We start from the raw sequence: 19807 nt of genomic DNA, 5'->3' as shown, positions 1-19807 counted from the left end.
TGGACACGGGGTAAGTGATGTGTGGGAGCTCTGTACTGGGATTGGACGGGGTAAGTGATGTGTGGGAGGTCTTTACTGGGATTGGACACGGGGTAAGTGATGTGTGGGAGGTCTTTACTGGGATTGGACACAGGGTAAGTGATGTGTGGGAGGTCTGTACTGGTGTTGGACACGGGGTAAGTGATGTGTGGGATTTCTGTACTGGGGTTGGACACGGGGGAAGTGATGTGTGGGAGCTCTGTACTGGGGTTGGACACGGGGTAAGTGATGTATGGGAGTTCTGTACTGGGGTTGGACACGGGGGAAGTGATGTGTGGGAGTTCTGTACTGGATTGGATAGGGTAAGTGATGTGTGGGAGGTCTTTACTGGGATTGGATGGGGTAAGTGATGTGTGGGTGGTCTTTACTGGGATTGGACACAGGGTAAGTGATATGTGGGAGCTCTATACTGGGATTGGACGGGGTAAGTGATGTGTGGGAGGTCTTTACTGGGATTGGACACGGGGTAAGTGATATGTGGGAGCTCTATACTGGGGTTGGACACGGGGTAAGTGATGTGTGGGAGCTCTGTACTGGGATTGGACGGGGTAAGTGATGTGTGGGAGCTCTATACTGGGATTGGACACGGGGTAAGTGATGTGTGGGAGCTCCACTGGGGTTGGACACGGAGGAAGTGATGTGTGGGTACTTTTTACTGGGGTTGGACACGGGGTAAGTGATGTGTGTGTGGGAGCTCTACTGGGGTTGGACACGGGGTAAGTGATGTGTGGGAGCTCTGCTGGGGTTGGACACGGGGTAAGTGATGTGTGAGTGGGAGCTCTACTGGGGTTGGACACGGGGTAAGTGATGTGTGGGAGCTCTACTGGGGTTGGACACGGGTTAAGTGATGTGTGGGAGCTCTACTGGGGTTGGACATGGGGTAAGTGATGTGTGGGAGCTCTACTGGGGTTGGACACGGGGTAAGTCATGTGTGTGTGGGAGCTCTACTGGGGTTGGACACGGGGTAAGTGATGTGTGGGAGCTCTGTACTGGGATTGGACGGGGTAAGTGATGTGTGGGAGCTCTATACTGGGATTGGACACGGGGTAAGTGATGTGTGGGAGCTCTGTACTGGGGTTGGACACGGAGGAAGTGATGTGTGGGTACTTTTTACTGGGGTTGGACACGGGGTAAGTGATGTGTGGGAGCTCTACTGGGGTTGGACACGGGGTAAGTGATGTGTGTGTGGGAGCTCTACTGGGGTTGGACACGGGGTAAGTGATGTGTGGGAGCTCTGCTGGGGTTGGACACGGGGTAAGTGATGTGTGAGTGGGAGCTCTACTGGGGTTGGACACGGGGTAAGTGATGTGTGGGAGCTCTACTGGGGTTGGACACGGGGTAAGTGATGTGTGGGAGCTCTACTGGGGTTGGACACGGGGTAAGTGATGTGTGGGAGCTCTGCTGGGGTTGGACATGGGGGAAGTGATGTGTGGGAGTTCTGTACTGGGATTGGATGGGGTAAGTGATGTGTGGGAGGTCTTTACTGGGATTGGACACGGGCTAAGTGATATGTGGGAGCTCTGTACTGGGATTGGACGGGATAAGTGATGTGTGGGAGGTCTTTACTGGGATTGGACACCGGGTAAGTATTATGTGGGAGCTCTATACTGGTGTTGGACACGGGGTAAGTGATGTGTGGGATCTCTGTACTGGGGTTGGACAAGGGGTAAGTGATGTGTGGGTGCTCTGTACTGAGGTTGGACAAGGGGTAAGTGAAATGTGGGAGCTCTGTACTGCGATTGGACACGGGGTAAGTGATGTGTGGGAGCTCTGTACTGGGGTTGGACACGGGGTAAGTGATGTGTGGGAGCTCTGTACTACGATTGGACACGGGCTAAGTGATGTGTGGGTGCTCTGTCCTGGGATTGGACGGGGTAAGTGATGTGTGGGAACTGTACTGGGGTTGGACACGGGGGAAGTGATGTGTGGGAGCTCTGTACTGGGGTTGGACACGGGGTAAGTGATGTGTGGGAACTGTACTGGGGTTGGACACGGGAAGTGATGTGTGGGTGCTCTGTACTGGAGTTGGACATGGGGTAAGTGATGTGTGGGAGCTTTATACTGGGGTTGGACATGGGGTACGTGATGTGTGGGAGCTCTGTACTGGGGTTGGACATGGGGTAAGTGATGTGTGGGAGCTTTATACTGGGGTTGGACACGGGGTAAGTGATGTGTGGGAGCTCTGTACTGGGGTTGGACATGGGGTAAGTGATGTGTGGGAGCTCTGTACTGGGGTTGGACATGGGGTAAGTGATGTGTGGGAGCTTTATACTGGGGTTGGACACACAGTAAGTGATGTGTGGGAGCTCTGTACTGGGGTTGGACATGGGGTAAGTGATGTGTGGGAGGTCTGTACTGGTGTTAGACGCGGGGTAAGTGATGTGTGGGAGCTCTATACTGGGGTTGGACACGGGGTAAGTGATGTGTGGGAGCTCTATACTGGGGTTGGCACGGGGTAAGTGATGTGTGGGAGCTCTATACTGGGGTTGGACACGGGGTAAGTGATGTGTGGGAGCTCTATACTGGGGTTGGACATGGGGTAAGTGATGTGTGGGAACTCTGTACTGGGGTTGGACACGGGGAAGTGATGTGTGGGAGCTTTATACTGGCGTTGGACACACAGTAAGTGATGTGTGGGAACTCTGTACTGGTGTTGGACATGGGGTAAGTGATGTGTGGGAGCTCTATACTGGGGTTGGACATGGAGTAAGTGATGTGTGGGAGCTCTATACTGGGGTTGGACACGGGGTAAGTGATGTGTGGGAGCTCTATACTGGGGTTGGACATGGGGTAAGTGATGTGTGGGAGCTCTGTACTGGGGTTGGACATGGGGTAAGTGATGTGTGGGAGCTCTATACTGGGGTTGGACACGGGGTAAGTGATGTGTGGGAGCTCTGTACTGGGGTTGGACACGGGGTAAGTGATGTGTGGGAGCTCTGTACTGGGATTGGACGGGGTAAGTGATGTGTGGGAGCTCTATACTGGGATTGGACACGGGGTAAGTGATGTGTGGGAGCTCTACTGGGGTTGGACACGGGGTAAGTGATGTGTGTGTGGGAGCTCTACTGTGGTTGGACACGGGGTAAGTGATGTGTGGGAGCTCTACTGGGGTTGGACACGGGGTAAGTGATGTGTGAGTGGGAGCTCTACTGGGGTTGGACACGGGGTAAGTGATGTGTGGGAGCTCTACTGGGGTTGGACACGGGGTAAGTGGTGTGTGTGGGAGCTCTGCTGGGGTTGGACACAGGGTAAGTGATGTGTGTGTGGGAGCTCTACTGGGGTTGGACACGGGGTAAGTGATGTGTGTGTGGGAGCTCCACTGGGGTTGGAGACGGGGTAAGTGATGTGTGGGAGCTCTACTGGGGTTGGACACGGGCTAAGTGATGTGTCTGTGGGAGCTCTACTGGGGTTGGACACGGGGTAAGTGATGTGTGGGAGCTCTACTGGGGTTGGACACGGGGTAAGTGTTGTGTGGGAGCTCTACTGGGGTTGGACACGGGGTAAGTGATGTGTGTGTGGGAGCTCTACTGGGGTTGGACACGGGGTAAGTGATGTGTGGGAGCTTTACTGGGGTTGGACACGGGGTAAGTGATGTGTGGGTGCTCTGTACTGGGATTGGACATGGGGTAAGTGATGTGTGGGAGCTCTACTGGGGTTGGACACGGGGTAAGTGATGTGTGTGTGGGAGCTCTGCTGGGGTTGGACACGGGGTAAGTGATGTGTGTGTGGGAGCTCTACTGGGGTTGGACATGGGGTAAGTGATGTGTGGGAGCTCTGTACTGGGGTTGGACATGGGGTAAGTGATGTGTGGGAACTCTATACTGGGGTTGGACACGGTAAGTGATGTGTGGGTGCTCGTACTGGGGTTGGGCACGGGGGAAGTGATGTGTGGGTGCTCTATACTGGGGTTGGACACGGGGTAAGTGATGTGTGGGAGCTCTATACTGGGGTTGGACATGGGGTAAGTGATGTGTGGGAGCTCTGTACTGGGGTTGGACATGGGGTAAGTGATGTGTGGGAGCTCTATACTGGGGTTGGACACGGGGTAAGTGATGTGTGGGAGCTCTGTACTGGGGTTGGACACGGGGTAAGTGATGTGTGGGAGCTCTGTACTGGGATTGGACGGGGTAAGTGATGTGTGGGAGCTCTATACTGGGATTGGACACGGGGTAAGTGATGTGTGGGAGCTCTACTGGGGTTGGACACGGGGTAAGTGATGTGTGTGTGGGAGCTCTACTGTGGTTGGACACGGGGTAAGTGATGTGTGGGAGCTCTACTGGGGTTGGACACGGGGTAAGTGATGTGTGAGTGGGAGCTCTACTGGGGTTGGACACGGGGTAAGTGATGTGTGGGAGCTCTACTGGGGTTGGACACGGGGTAAGTGGTGTGTGTGGGAGCTTTACTGGGGTTGGACACAGGGTAAGTGATGTGTGTGTGGGAGCTCCACTGGGGTTGGAGACGGGGTAAGTGATGTGTGGGAGCTCTACTGGGGTTGGACACGGGCTAAGTGATGTGTCTGTGGGAGCTCTACTGGGGTTGGACACGGGGTAAGTGATGTGTGGGAGCTCTACTGGGGTTGGACACGGGGTAAGTGATGTGTGGGAGCTCTACTGGGGTTGGACACGGGGTAAGTGATGTGTGTGTGGGAGCTCTACTGGGGTTGGACACGGGGTAAGTGATGTGTGGGAGCTTTACTGGGGTTGGACACGGGGTAAGTGATGTGTGGGTGCTCTGTACTGGGATTGGACATGGGGTAAGTGATGTGTGGGAGCTCTACTGGGGTTGGACACGGGGTAAGTGATGTGTGTGTGGGAGCTCTACTGGGGTTGGACACGGGGTAAGTGATGTGTGTGTGGGAGCTCTACTGGGGTTGGACATGGGGTAAGTGATGTGTGGGAGCTCTGTACTGGGGTTGGACATGGGGTAAGTGATGTGTGGGAACTCTATACTGGGGTTGGACACGGTAAGTGATGTGTGGGTGCTCGTACTGGGGTTGGGCACGGGGGAAGTGATGTGTGGGTGCTCTGTACTGGGGTTGGACACGGGGTAAGTGATGTTTGGGTGCTCTGTACTGGGTTTGGACACGGGGTAAGTGATGTGTGGGAGCTCTACTGGGGTTGGACACGGGGTAAGTGATGTGTGTGTGGGAGCTCTACTGGGGTTGGACACGGGGTAAGTGATGTGTGGGAGCTCTACTGGGGTTGGACACGGGGTAAGCACGGGGTAAGTGATGTGTGTGGGAGCTCTACTGGGGTTGGACACGGGGTAAGTGAAGTGTGGGAGGTCTGTACTGGGGTTGGACACGGGGTAAGTGATGTGTGGGAGCTCTCTACTGGGGTTGGACACGGGGTAAGTGATGTGTGGGAGCTCTACTGGGGTTGGAGCGATTGGACACGGGGTAAGTGATGTGTGGGAGCTCTGTACTGGGGTTGGACACGGGGTAAGTGATGTGTGGGAGCTCTGTACTGGGGTTGGACATGGGGTAAGTGATGTGTGGGAGCTCTATACTGGGGTTGGACATGGGGTAAGTGATGTGTGGGAGCTCTGTACTGGGGTTGGACATGGGGTAAGTGATGTGTGGGAGCTCTATACTGGGGTTGGACACGGGGTAAGTGATGTGTGGGAGCTCTGTACTGGGGTTGGACACGGGGTAAGTGATGTGTGGGAGCTCTGTACTGGGATTGGACGGGGTAAGTGATGTGTGGGAGCTCTATACTGGGATTGGACACGGGGTAAGTGATGTGTGGGAGCTCTACTGGGGTTGGACACGGGGTAAGTGATGTGTGTGTGGGAGCTCTACTGTGGTTGGACACGGGGTAAGTGATGTGTGGGAGCTCTACTGGGGTTGGACACGGGGTAAGTGATGTGTGAGTGGGAGCTCTACTGGGGTTGGACACGGGGTAAGTGATGTGTGGGAGCTCTACTGGGGTTGGACACGGGGTAAGTGGTGTGTGTGGGAGCTCTGCTGGGGTTGGACACAGGGTAAGTGATGTGTGTGTGGGAGCTCTACTGGGGTTGGACACGGGGTAAGTGATGTGTGTGTGGGAGCTCCACTGGGGTTGGAGACGGGGTAAGTGATGTGTGGGAGCTCTACTGGGGTTGGACACGGGCTAAGTGATGTGTCTGTGGGAGCTCTACTGGGGTTGGACACGGGGTAAGTGATGTGTGGGAGCTCTACTGGGGTTGGACACGGGGTAAGTGTTGTGTGGGAGCTCTACTGGGGTTGGACACGGGGTAAGTGATGTGTGTGTGGGAGCTCTACTGGGGTTGGACACGGGGTAAGTGATGTGTGGGAGCTTTACTGGGGTTGGACACGGGGTAAGTGATGTGTGGGTGCTCTGTACTGGGATTGGACATGGGGTAAGTGATGTGTGGGAGCTCTACTGGGGTTGGACACGGGGTAAGTGATGTGTGTGTGGGAGCTCTGCTGGGGTTGGACACGGGGTAAGTGATGTGTGTGTGGGAGCTCTACTGGGGTTGGACATGGGGTAAGTGATGTGTGGGAGCTCTGTACTGGGGTTGGACATGGGGTAAGTGATGTGTGGGAACTCTATACTGGGGTTGGACACGGTAAGTGATGTGTGGGTGCTCGTACTGGGGTTGGGCACGGGGGAAGTGATGTGTGGGTGCTCTATACTGGGGTTGGACACGGGGTAAGTGATGTGTGGGAGCTCTATACTGGGGTTGGACATGGGGTAAGTGATGTGTGGGAGCTCTGTACTGGGGTTGGACATGGGGTAAGTGATGTGTGGGAGCTCTATACTGGGGTTGGACACGGGGTAAGTGATGTGTGGGAGCTCTGTACTGGGGTTGGACACGGGGTAAGTGATGTGTGGGAGCTCTGTACTGGGATTGGACGGGGTAAGTGATGTGTGGGAGCTCTATACTGGGATTGGACACGGGGTAAGTGATGTGTGGGAGCTCTACTGGGGTTGGACACGGGGTAAGTGATGTGTGTGTGGGAGCTCTACTGTGGTTGGACACGGGGTAAGTGATGTGTGGGAGCTCTACTGGGGTTGGACACGGGGTAAGTGATGTGTGAGTGGGAGCTCTACTGGGGTTGGACACGGGGTAAGTGATGTGTGGGAGCTCTACTGGGGTTGGACACGGGGTAAGTGGTGTGTGTGGGAGCTTTACTGGGGTTGGACACAGGGTAAGTGATGTGTGTGTGGGAGCTCCACTGGGGTTGGAGACGGGGTAAGTGATGTGTGGGAGCTCTACTGGGGTTGGACACGGGCTAAGTGATGTGTCTGTGGGAGCTCTACTGGGGTTGGACACGGGGTAAGTGATGTGTGGGAGCTCTACTGGGGTTGGACACGGGGTAAGTGATGTGTGGGAGCTCTACTGGGGTTGGACACGGGGTAAGTGATGTGTGTGTGGGAGCTCTACTGGGGTTGGACACGGGGTAAGTGATGTGTGGGAGCTTTACTGGGGTTGGACACGGGGTAAGTGATGTGTGGGTGCTCTGTACTGGGATTGGACATGGGGTAAGTGATGTGTGGGAGCTCTACTGGGGTTGGACACGGGGTAAGTGATGTGTGTGTGGGAGCTCTACTGGGGTTGGACACGGGGTAAGTGATGTGTGTGTGGGAGCTCTACTGGGGTTGGACATGGGGTAAGTGATGTGTGGGAGCTCTGTACTGGGGTTGGACATGGGGTAAGTGATGTGTGGGAACTCTATACTGGGGTTGGACACGGTAAGTGATGTGTGGGTGCTCGTACTGGGGTTGGGCACGGGGGAAGTGATGTGTGGGTGCTCTGTACTGGGGTTGGACACGGGGTAAGTGATGTTTGGGTGCTCTGTACTGGGTTTGGACACGGGGTAAGTGATGTGTGGGAGCTCTACTGGGGTTGGACACGGGGTAAGTGATGTGTGTGTGGGAGCTCTACTGGGGTTGGACACGGGGTAAGTGATGTGTGGGAGCTCTACTGGGGTTGGACACGGGGTAAGTGATGTGTGGGAGCTCTACTGGGGTTGGACACGGGGTAAGTGATGTGTGTGGGAGCTCTACTGGGGTTGGACACGGGGTAAGTGATGTGTGAGTGGGAGCTCTACTGGGGTTGGACACGGGGTAAGTGTTGTGTGGGAGCTCTACTGGGGTTGGCCACGGGGTAAGTGATGTGTGTGTGGGAGCTCTACTGGGATTGGACACGGGGTAAGTGATGTGTGTGTGGGAGCTCTACTGGGGTTGGAGATGGGGTAAGTGATGTGTGGGAGCTCTATACTGGGGTTGGACACGGTAAGTGATGTGTGGGTGCTCGTACTGGGGTTGGACACGGGGGAAGTGATGTGTGGGTGCTCTGTACTGGGGTTGGACACGGGGTAAGTGATGTGTGGGTGCTCTGTACTGGGATTGGATGGGGTAAGTGATGTGTGGGAGCTCTGTACTGGGATTGGATGGGGTAAGTGATGTGTGGGAGGTCTGTACTGGGGTTGGACACGGGGGAAGTGATGTGTGGGTGCTTTTTACTGGGGTTGGACACGGGGTAAGTGATGTGTGGGAGCTCTACTGGGGTTGGACACGCGGTAAGTGATGTGTGTGTGGGAGCTCTACTGGGGTTGGACAAGGGGTAAGTGATGTGTGTGTGGGAGCTCTACTGGGGTTGGACACGGGGGAAGTGATGTGTGGGTGCTTTTTACTGGGGTTGGACACGGGGTAAGTGATGTGTGGGAGCTCTACTGGGGTTGGACACGCGGTAAGTGATGTGTGTGTGGGAGCTCTACTGGGGTTGGACAAGGGGTAAGTGATGTGTGTGTGGGAGCTCTACTGGGGTTGGACACGGGCTAAGTGATGTGTGTGTGGGAGCTCTACTGGGGTTGGACACGGGGTAAGTGATGTGTGGGAGCTCTACTGGGGTTGGACACGGGGTAAGTGATGTGTGGGAGCTCTACTGGGGTTGGACACGGGGTAAGTGATGTGTGTGGGAGCTCTACTGGGGTTGGACACGGGGTAAGTGATGTGTGAGTGGGAGCTCTACTGGGGTTGGACACGGGGTAAGTGTTGTGTGGGAGCTCTACTGGGGTTGGCCACGGGGTAAGTGATGTGTGTGTGGGAGCTCTACTGGGGTTGGACACGGGGTAAGTGATGTGTGTGTGGGAGCTCTACTGGGGTTGGAGATGGGGTAAGTGATGTGTGGGAGCTCTATACTGGGGTTGGACACGGTAAGTGATGTGTGGGTGCTCGTACTGGGGTTGGGCACGGGGGAAGTGATGTGTGGGTGCTCTGTACTGGGATTGGATGGGGTAAGTGATGTGTGGGAGCTCTGTACTGGGATTGGACACGGGGTAAGTGATGTGTGGGAGCTCTGTACTGGGATTGGACACGGGGTAAGTGATGTGTGGGAGCTCTGTACTGGGATTGGACACGGGGTAAGTGATGTGTGGGAGCTTTACTGGGGTTGGACATGGGGTAAGTGATGTGTGGGAGCTCTACTGGGGTTGGACACGGGGTAAGTGATGTGTGTGTGGGAGCTCTACTGGGGTTGGACATGGGGTAAGTGATGTGTGGGAGCTCTGTACTGGGGTTGGACATGGGGTAAGTGATGTGTGGGAACTCTATACTGGGGTTGGACACGGTAAGTGATGTGTGGGTGCTCGTACTGGGGTTGGGCACGGGGGAAGTGATGTGTGGGTGCTCTGTACTGGGGTTGGACACGGGGTAAGTGATGTTTGGGTGCTCTGTACTGGGTTTGGACACGGGGTAAGTGATGTGTGGGAGCTCTACTGGGGTTGGACACGGGGTAAGTGATGTGTGTGTGGGAGCTCTACTGGGGTTGGACACGGGGTAAGTGATGTGTGGGAGCTCTACTGGGGTTGGACACGGGGTAAGTGATGTGTGGGAGCTCTACTGGGGTTGGACACGGGGTAAGTGATGTGTGTGGGAGCTCTACTGGGGTTGGACACGGGGTAAGTGATGTGTGAGTGGGAGCTCTACTGGGGTTGGACACGGGGTAAGTGTTGTGTGGGAGCTCTACTGGGGTTGGCCACGGGGTAAGTGATGTGTGTGTGGGAGCTCTACTGGGGTTGGACACGGGGTAAGTGATGTGTGTGTGGGAGCTCTACTGGGGTTGGAGATGGGGTAAGTGATGTGTGGGAGCTCTATACTGGGGTTGGACACGGTAAGTGATGTGTGGGTGCTCGTACTGGGGTTGGACACGGGGGAAGTGATGTGTGGGTGCTCTGTACTGGGGTTGGACACGGGGTAAGTGATGTGTGGGTGCTCTGTACTGGGATTGGATGGGGTAAGTGATGTGTGGGAGCTCTGTACTGGGATTGGACACGGGGTAAGTGATGTGTGGGAGCTCTGCACTGGGATTGGACACGGGGTAAGTGAAGTGTGGGAGGTCTGTACTGGGGTTGGACACGGGGGAAGTGATGTGTGGGTGCTTTTTACTGGGGTTGGACACGGGGTAAGTGATGTGTGGGAGCTCTACTGGGGTTGGACACGCGGTAAGTGATGTGTGTGTGGGAGCTCTACTGGGGTTGGACAAGGGGTAAGTGATGTGTGTGTGGGAGCTCTACTGGGTTTGGACACGGGGAAGTGATGTGTGGGAGCTCTACTGGGGTTGGACACGGGCTAAGTGATGTGTGTGTGGGAGCTCTACTGGGGTTGGACACGGGGTAAGTGATGTGTGGGAGCTCTACTGGGGTTGGACACGGGGTAAGTGATGTGTGGGAGCTCTACTGGGGTTGGACACGGGGTAAGTGATGTGTGTGGGAGCTCTACTGGGGTTGGACACGGGGTAAGTGATGTGTGAGTGGGAGCTCTACTGGGGTTGGACACGGGGTAAGTGTTGTGTGGGAGCTCTACTGGGGTTGGCCACGGGGTAAGTGATGTGTGTGTGGGAGCTCTACTGGGGTTGGACACGGGGTAAGTGATGTGTGTGTGGGAGCTCTACTGGGGTTGGAGATGGGGTAAGTGATGTGTGGGAGCTCTATACTGGGGTTGGACACGGTAAGTGATGTGTGGGTGCTCGTACTGGGGTTGGGCACGGGGGAAGTGATGTGTGGGTGCTCTGTACTGGGGTTGGACACGGGGTAAGTGATGTGTGGGTGCTCTGTACTGGGATTGGACACGGGGTAAGTGATGTGTGGGAGCTCTGTACTGGGATTGGACACGGGGTAAGTGAAGTGTGGGAGGTCTGTACTGGGGTTGGACACGGGGGAAGTGATGTGTGGGAGCTCTACTGGGGTTGGATACGCGGTAAGTGATGTGTGTGTGGGAGCTCTACTGGGGTTGGACAAGGGGTAAGTGATGTGTGTGTGGGAGCTCTACTGGGGTTGGACACGGGGTAAGTGATGTGTGGGAGCTCTACTGGGGTTGGACACGGGCTAAGTGATGTGTGTGTGGGAGCTCTACTGGGGTTGGACATGGGGTAAGTGATGTGTGGGAGCTCTACTGGGGTTGGACACGGGGTAAGTGATGTGTGGGAGCTCTACTGGGGTTGGACACGGGGTAAGTGATGTGTGTGTGGGAGCTCTCCTGGGGTTGGACACGGGGTAAGTGATGTGTGGGAGCTTTACTGGGGTTGGACACGGGATAAGTGATGTGTGGGTGCTCTGTACTGGGATTGGACATGTGGTAAGTGATGTGTGGGAGCTCTACTGGGGTTGGACACGGGGTAAGTGATGTGTGTGTGGGAGCTCTACTGGGGTTGGAGACGGGGTAAGTGATGTGTGTGTGGGAGCTCTACTGGGGTTGGACACGGGGTAAGTGATGTGTGTGTGGGAGCTCTACTGGGGTTGGAGACGGGGTAAGTGATGTGTGGGAGCTCTGTACTGGGGTTGGAAATGGGGTAATTGGTATGGGGAAGCTTAGTCTGAGGAGGGGCTGAGGATGTGCTGGGGATAGCTGCCATGTTTCCGGCACCAATATTGCATGCTCACAACTTGCTGACCCTAACTTTTCAATGTGGGATGACACTGGAGCGAGCAGAGGAAACTCACACAGTCATGGGAGCAGAGGTGGTAATTGAACTCGAATCGCTAACTGCCGTGCTGCTGTGGCACCCAAGATCGAGTCTCGCTGGAACCTGTGGACTGAGGTGGTTGTGTTATTTGGAATCATTGGTGGTGCTGGGGTTTATCGCGTCTGAGCTCTTCACTGCAGAGTGTAACCCATGTCGACAATGAAGCCCCTTGATATTGTGCTGTAGGATGTTTGATTAATATCCTTATTGCACGGAGCTGCAGCTGCTGTGAATCTGACACAGATCTTAGCTCTGAAGCATTAACTCAGTTCCTCTCTCTGTAGGAGCTGACTGACAGGGGTACAGGTGTCCCCCACTTTTTGAATGTTCGCTTTGTGCAACTTCACTGTTACGAAAGACCTACATTAGTACCCTGTTTTCGCTAACAGAAGGTGTTTTCACTATTATGAAAAAAGCAGCGCGTGATAAAAGGCAGTGCGACCCCAAGCAGCCGCTCTCCCCCGGATTCAGAACTGCAATCTCGCTGGCATTACTTAAACGTCTGTGAGCAGCCGTTTGCAAGATGAGTTCTATGGTATCGGAAAAGCCTAAAAGAGCTCGTAAAGGTGTTACACTTGGTGTAAAACGAGACATAATGAAGCGTTTCGACCGTGGTGAATGAAGTAAGGACAAAGTGGGTTTGGCTTGTGGAAGTTGACCAGGTTGATGTTGGAGAGGTTTTGGCATTCCATGACCAAGAACTGATAGATGAAGAGTTGATGCAATTGGAAGAGGAAAGGATAACAATCGAAACCGAATGAGTAATGATAAAGTACGACTTTAATTTTGAAAGGGTACGTCGGTTTAGGAGATATTTGCAGGATGGTTTGAATCCTTATTAAAGAACTGTGTGATAGAAAAATGCTCGAGGCTCAGCAGTCAAGCAAGCCTTCCACATCAGCCACAGCAGACGACGAACCTCGACCTTCGACATCGAGGCGGGCAATCACAGGAGAAGCTGAGCTGCCTGCTCTAATGGAAACAGACGACGAGATGACACCCCAGTGTCCCACCACCCCAACAGCCAGGCCGCGGACAGATACGGATTCGTGGAGAATGCAGCAATAGCCAGGTGACACACAGCACATCTTTAAGAAAAAAGCCAAAATAAACATGCTAATTAATTAGGTGCCGCCGACACGTAATTGTCGGCCCAGATCAGAGGCAATGCAATCGGAAATCGGCACTGATCTGGGCCGACAATTACGTGTCGGGCGGCACCTAATTAATTAGCATGTTTATTTCGGCTTTTTTCTTAAAGATGTGCTGGATGCCTCCCGGCTGCTGCTGGACCCCAACATGCTTCGCGGCAATGTATCGCTCGGCGGCCTAGAGGGTGGGGGCCGCTGCACCACCCAAACTCCGACAAGTCCAACACACCATCACCAGTGTGCTCCGCGCTTTCCCAATTCCATTAAGTGATACTACACTGTACACACATTATTTCTACTTCATATCGGCTGTGTATTTTTACGTGTTATTTGGTATGATTTGGCACCTTCATAGCTTGAAGGTTACTGGAGAGCGCTTGTGCCGTGTTTTTGCCGACGGTGCTTGTGTGAGATTTTTGCTATGGAGAACAGTTCAGGCGATGATTGTGGAAAAGTAATTCTGCTTTATATAAGCTGTGTATTTATCATATCATTCCTGCTTTTACTATATGATACTGTTATTTTAGGTTTTATGTGTTATTTGGCATGATTTGGTAGGTTATTTTTGGGTCTGTGCATGCTCACAAAATTTTCCCATATAAATAAATGGTAATTGCTTCTTCACTTTACGACATTCCGGCTTACGAACCGTTTCGTAGGAACGCTCTACCTTTGGATGGCGGGGGAAACCTGTATATGCAGTGTTTTCTGTTATTAAATCCTTCCCTCTTTCTCTTCTGTAGGGCAGAGATTCTGCTCTTGTATGAGCGTTGCATTCTCTCAGATATTGAATATTCTGACAATCAGAATGTGGAGCAGACAATGTGGAAAAATGCCTTCTACCAGGTCATTGAGAAGTTCCGGCAGATGCTCAAGGAGCCCTCTGGAGACAACGGGGTGGAGATCCGAGGGAGGCTTTTAAAATTATTGGATGAGGTGAGAATATATAGATGAAACTTAACATATAGATGCAAGACAAAGTTTGTGAAGCCTTTTCAATTACCTGGTTTTCTGCATTAATTACTCATAAAACGTGGTCTGATCTTCATCTCAGTCACAATAATAGACACTCACAATTTGCCTATACTATTAACACGCAAATAGTTGAACTTCTCATGTCTTTATTGAACACATTGTAAAGGGTTCACAAATTTTTTCTTGCAACTGTAGATCTTCAAATTTTTATTTGCTATAAGTGCTTCTCATCAGCCAGCTCCTCTCTGACTTTCTTTCCTTCTGCCCTCTGAACTGTTGCCCTTTTTGTCCTTGCTGTTTCCTTGCTTTCCTTGCCTTCGCTGTTCCGTTATGGAGTCAATTTAAACTGTTATGTAACCGGCAACAATGAATATCAATTGAGACAGGTTATATAAAAACAACCAAACATTTATTAAACACGGATAAACAATAAAAAAAAACAAACGAAAACCTTAACCGGAAGTTAACCACTATGCAGCCGTTCAACAAATCGTCACTCGGCACTGGTTCTTAAAGCGTTAAATGCGAAAACAGTTCTTAAAGCGGTAAAGTCAGATATAGTTCTTAAAATGGTAAATTCGAAAGTCCAACTGATTTATACGTTCAATTGGGAGAGACTTCTCTGGAGAAGGAGTTCTTCATAGACGCAACTTTCCTGTTGGTTCTGTCGAAAGGATTCACGATGCAGGAAAAACAGTTTAAAACAACTGACCTTAAATTCTAGAGAGCACCTTGCATGAACTCTTTTCTCTTTTGGCAAGAGTTATCTTCGATGCAGGTCACTACTCCTTCAACGAAGACTCAATAAGGTCGATTCTTTTGTTAAACTGCCGAACGATACTGACTCCTCTCAATCCTTTGGGTCCTGTACTTCGATAAAGTCTTCACTCTCCCGCACTACTGCTGGAATAAGGTACATCAACACATCTAGCAAAAATGTCCAGTCCACACTATTGTACCTTGCCACAGAACGTAACAACCATTTTAAAAATGAAACTGTGTTATAAAAACAAATACGCAACAGAAACGGAGACACATCAACGTTCTAGCTGGAAAACTAAAAAACTAACTGCATCATCTGAGGTCTTCCCTTATATACCCGTGGCGCACATGTCATCATGTGACCTCACCGGCGGGAAAATTACACCAGGTGACCTCCAAAAGACCATTACATCATTCTCACAAAAAAGATCACAGATCTCCTTGAGGCATGTAACAAAACACCGGCCTAGATAGTCTGTAGACAGGGTGTCGGTTGGGACAAGAGCTAATTTTGCTGGGTCTCTGTGATGGTCATCGTCATGGTGCTGAGTCTATGAAGACTGCCCTGGTTGCTGTGTGCCGTGCCCACTAATATGATGAAGAGATGAATCGAGGCTTTGGGTGTGCTCTGGGCTGCCCTGGGATCGGATCTGAGGACTCGACTCAGTTTTGGTTTGGAGTGCTTTCAGTCGCTTCCATTGTTTCCTTTTTTAAAAAAATTTTATTTTTATTTGGATAAGGAATTCACAAATATCATGTACTTTTTTCACACATATAACCTTTTCCAATTTTTTATATGTATAAAACTATAATTATTTATACATTCTTAAGTACACATTGAGATGATATAAAAGGAAATTAGACACTTAAATAGATAATTATGTACTGTGGTTATTCTAATCTATTAGGCTAAGTAATGGTATTAGTTGTTAAGAAAATAGTAATAACAGTTTCCATATAACTCTTCTGGACCATTTCCACTGGTCCAAAATGTTGTATGTAAGCCTATGTAACAACCATTGTAGGTGTTTATATCCTAACTTGTTCATGCTTGCTCCTGCCCGCAGACATAATTATCCCATCCCTATGTACTTATTTACTTAATTTTTTCATTTTTTATCCCTTTCCCAAATCTTTCCCTTTACTCGTGTTAATTCTCTATTTTCCAAAAAAAAACAAAAACAGTAAACATTTAGACTAGGGGTGCTTACGTTAGCAATATTACTGTGTTGATGAGAAGAGCAGTATAAATCATTAGGAGAGTCATCTAAAGTCTGCTCGCATTGGGGTTATATATTCAATCCATTTATTCCAGATTTGATAAAATTTTTCTTTTTGAATTCTCAGGGAGTAAGTCAACTTTTCCATTTTAAATATTTCCAAGATAATTTTGTGCCAATCTTCTAATGTAGGTGGTATTGGATTTAGCCACTTTCTAGTGATTGATTTCTTACTTGCCGCTAAAAGGGCCTGCAGCAACTTTATATCTTCCTTCTGTTCAAGAAACAATACATGCCCCAAATAGAGCATCTCAAAGTTCAGAGGTATCTGGGTCCTAAGTACCTTAACTAATGTTCTATGAATACCTTCCCAATATAGACTTAATTTAGGGCAATCCCAGAAAACATGAAAATGATTTGCCTCCTTGGAGCCGCACCTTCTCCAACACGTCATGTTTGTATCTTTATATTTTTCCTGATATGGGGTCTTGAAGTATCTTATAATATTTTTCCAACAATGTTCTCTCCAAGTCAAAGAATTAGTCGAGGACCATTGAAAGCTGCAGATTTTCCCCCAAGCCTCCTCTGAAAGTACCAACCCCGCCTCTTTCTCCCACTTCTCTTTAATATACAATGTGTTTACATTTTTAGCATGGGAGAGTGCATTATATAATCGAGAAACTGATTTACTAGGTATTGAACTGCAAGCCGAATTCAGAATCTTGAAAAATTCTAATTCTACTGTTGATAGGTCTGTATATCTACAACTCTGGTTAACATAGTTTCGTACTTGAAGGTACCTAAAAACAGTCCTTGTGTTCTAGGCCATGTTTGTCCTGCAGGATTTGGAAACTTTGTAATACTCTTTTACGCTTCCATCGTTTCCATGATTTTTTTTCTGCTTTCATTTTTATTTTTATTCTTTTTTTCTTTAATTGGGTTCTTTCGGGTTTCTTGCCTTGTGGCTACCTGCAAGCAAATCTCAAGGTTGTATAATTTATACATGAATCTTGAATCATTTTTTCCAGTCAAATATTAACATCTGACATAAATGTCATACATTAACATAGAACATTACAGCACAGTACAGGCCCTTCAGGCTACTATGTTGTGCTGACCTACTCCAAGTGGAACCTACCCCTTCCCACGTCACTTTTTATTTTTCTATCCTCCATGTTTCTGAAATGTCCCTAATGTATCTGCCTCTGCCACCATCTCAGCAGAATACTCCAATCTGTGTTTTAAAAAAAAAACTACCTCTGTACTTTCCTTCAATCACCTTAAAATTATGCTCCCTCGTATTAACCATTTCCATGGCGGGGGAAAGAATCTGTTTGTCCACTTGACTTATGCCTCTTATCATCTTAGACACCTCTGTAAAGTTACCTCTCTTCTTCCTTGGCTCCAGAGAAGAAAGCCCTTGCTCAGTCAACCTTTCCTTATAAGATACAGTTGCAAGAAAGTGTTTGTGAACCCTGGTTTTCTGCATTAATTACTCAAAAAATGTGGTCTGATATTCACCTCAGTCACAATAATAGACATACACAGCCTGCATTATACTAATAACACACAAACAATTGTACTCTTCATGTCTTTATTGAACATATTGTTTAATCATTCACAGTCCAGGCTCGAAAAAGTATGCTGACCCTTTTATTTAACAACTGGTAGAACCTCCTTTAGCAGCAATAACCTCCGCGAAATGTGTCTTGTAGCTACTGATCAGACTTGCACAATGGCAAGGTGGAATTTTAACCATTCCTCCATACAAAACTATTTCAGTTCACCTTTATTTCTGGATACCTTGCATGAACAGCCCTCTTCAGGTCATGCTGCAGCATCTCAATTGGGTTAAGGTCTGAACTCTAATTTGGCCATTTCAAAACATGAACTTTCTTCTTTTTAAATTATTCTGTTACTGATTTGTGTTTCTGGTCATTGTCTTGTTGCATCATCCAACTTCTATTAAGCTTCAGGTGACAGACCGCTACCCTGACATTCTCCTGTAAAATGTCTTGACACAATTTGAATTCATTGTTTCCTCAATGATTGCAAGCTGTCCAGGCCCTGAGGCAGCAAAGCGGCTCAACCCATGATGCTCCTTCCACCGTGCTTCACAGTTGGGATGAGGTTTTGGTGGTGTTGTGTAATGCCCTTTTTCATCCAAACACAATGGTGTGCATTTCTGCCACAAAGTTCCACTTTGGTCTCTTCTGTCCACAGAACATTGTCCCAGTAATGTTGTGGAACATCCAGGTGGTGTTTTGCAAACTTGATACATGCAGCAATGCTTTTTTGAGAGCAGTGGTTTCCTCCATGGTGCCCTTCCGTGAACACCATTTTGTTCAGTGTTTTTCTCATAGTGGACACACAAAGAGAAACTTTAGCAAGTTCTAGAGATTTCTGCAGGGCTTTTGCTGTTACCTTTGTTTTCTTTTTGACATTCAGTATTGCACGTCGTGCTCTTGGTGTGATCTTTGCAGGACACCCACTCCTAGGGAGAGTAGCAACAGTACTGAGTTTCCTCCATTTGTAGACAATACTTTTTCTAGAAGGCATTATTCCCAAGATTCACATAGCTTTTTGAACCTAGACTGTGATTGTTTAAATGGTGTACTCAGTATTAATGAGAAGTATATTGTTTGTGTGTGATTAGTTTTGGCAGGTTGTGTTTGTCTGTTATTGGGACTTAAATGAAGATCAGACCACATTTTATGAGTAATTAATGCAGAAAACCAGGTAATTGAAAAGGTTTCACTCACATTTTTTTGCAACTGTGTGTTCAAAGGAAGGGTACTTGGTTAGGTGAGGGGTATCGTCCAGTAAAAACGGTGGCTTGTTTCTGCCCTGAGGGGTATTTCCTTCCCCAATGTCAGAGGAAGTGAGAAGGTTTGTGTGTCCTGTTGCTGTCGGTGCGAAGTGTGCAATGTGTACCAAAAACCAGGCTTGTGATCCCAAGTCTGTTTCTGTTTTAGGGAACCAGCTTCTTTGAGAACCTCCTGCACAAGCTGCAGGTCACGTACCAGTTCAAACTGGAAAACTACATGGATGGGATGGCCATACGTAGCAAGCCTCTTCGTAAAGCGGTGAGTAGATAATGCATGGAAACAGGCCCTTTAGCCCAGCCCAGCTGAGCACACTATCCTCCCTGTATTCGGCTCATAACCCTTCAGGCCCCTCCCCTCCATCTACCTATCCAAATGCCTCTTAAATGTTTCAGTTGTACCTGCCTCAACCACTTCCTCTGGCAGCTTGTCCTAGGCACTCACTACCCCCTGTATAAAGAAGTTACCTCTCAGGTATTTTTAAAATCTCTTCCAACTTACCTTTTATCTGTGCCATGTAGTTTTGGACTCCCCAACCCTGGGGAAAAGAGTGTGAAGGTTGATTTATACTTCTGCGTCAAATCGATGCCGTAGGTATGGCGTCACCGCGAACCCTACGCAGAGCCTACGCGGGTCCCTATGCTGTAGCCTGGCGCGCACCTCTCCCAAAATGTAACTACGCGTCGCGGCAAAGCAGACCGCAACAACAGTGATTGGTCCACTTGGTAGCATCGCATTTCCTCCTACACTGCAATAGCTTCCCATTGGACGACTGAAGGGCAGGGAAGGAACTCTGGCTGCAATGCTTTCTCTGAATTATGGAGGATACATTTCGCTTTTACGAAAAAAGATGCTCGCTTTAAAC

At 50.0% G+C, this 19807-nt stretch overlaps 1 protein-coding gene across 1 annotated transcript in view; it reads left to right on the top strand.

Annotated features, from left to right (window-relative positions):
• The window catches only part of smg6 (SMG6 nonsense mediated mRNA decay factor), a 534055-nt gene that overhangs the window by 18178 nt on the left and 496070 nt on the right, over window positions 1-19807 (top strand). The window contains exons 3-4 of the mRNA XM_063031015.1: window positions 13904-14096; window positions 19093-19203. Coding sequence (XP_062887085.1) covers window positions 13904-14096; window positions 19093-19203 — 304 coding nt within the window. The remainder of the gene's footprint in view (window positions 1-13903; window positions 14097-19092; window positions 19204-19807) is intronic.

The sequence above is a fragment of the Mobula hypostoma genome, chromosome 23, assembly GCF_963921235.1.
Source record: "Mobula hypostoma chromosome 23, sMobHyp1.1, whole genome shotgun sequence".
NCBI lineage: Eukaryota > Metazoa > Chordata > Chondrichthyes > Myliobatiformes > Myliobatidae > Mobula > Mobula hypostoma.
Note: the sequence above shows the minus strand (reverse complement) of the source record. Positions and strands in the feature narration are given on the sequence as shown.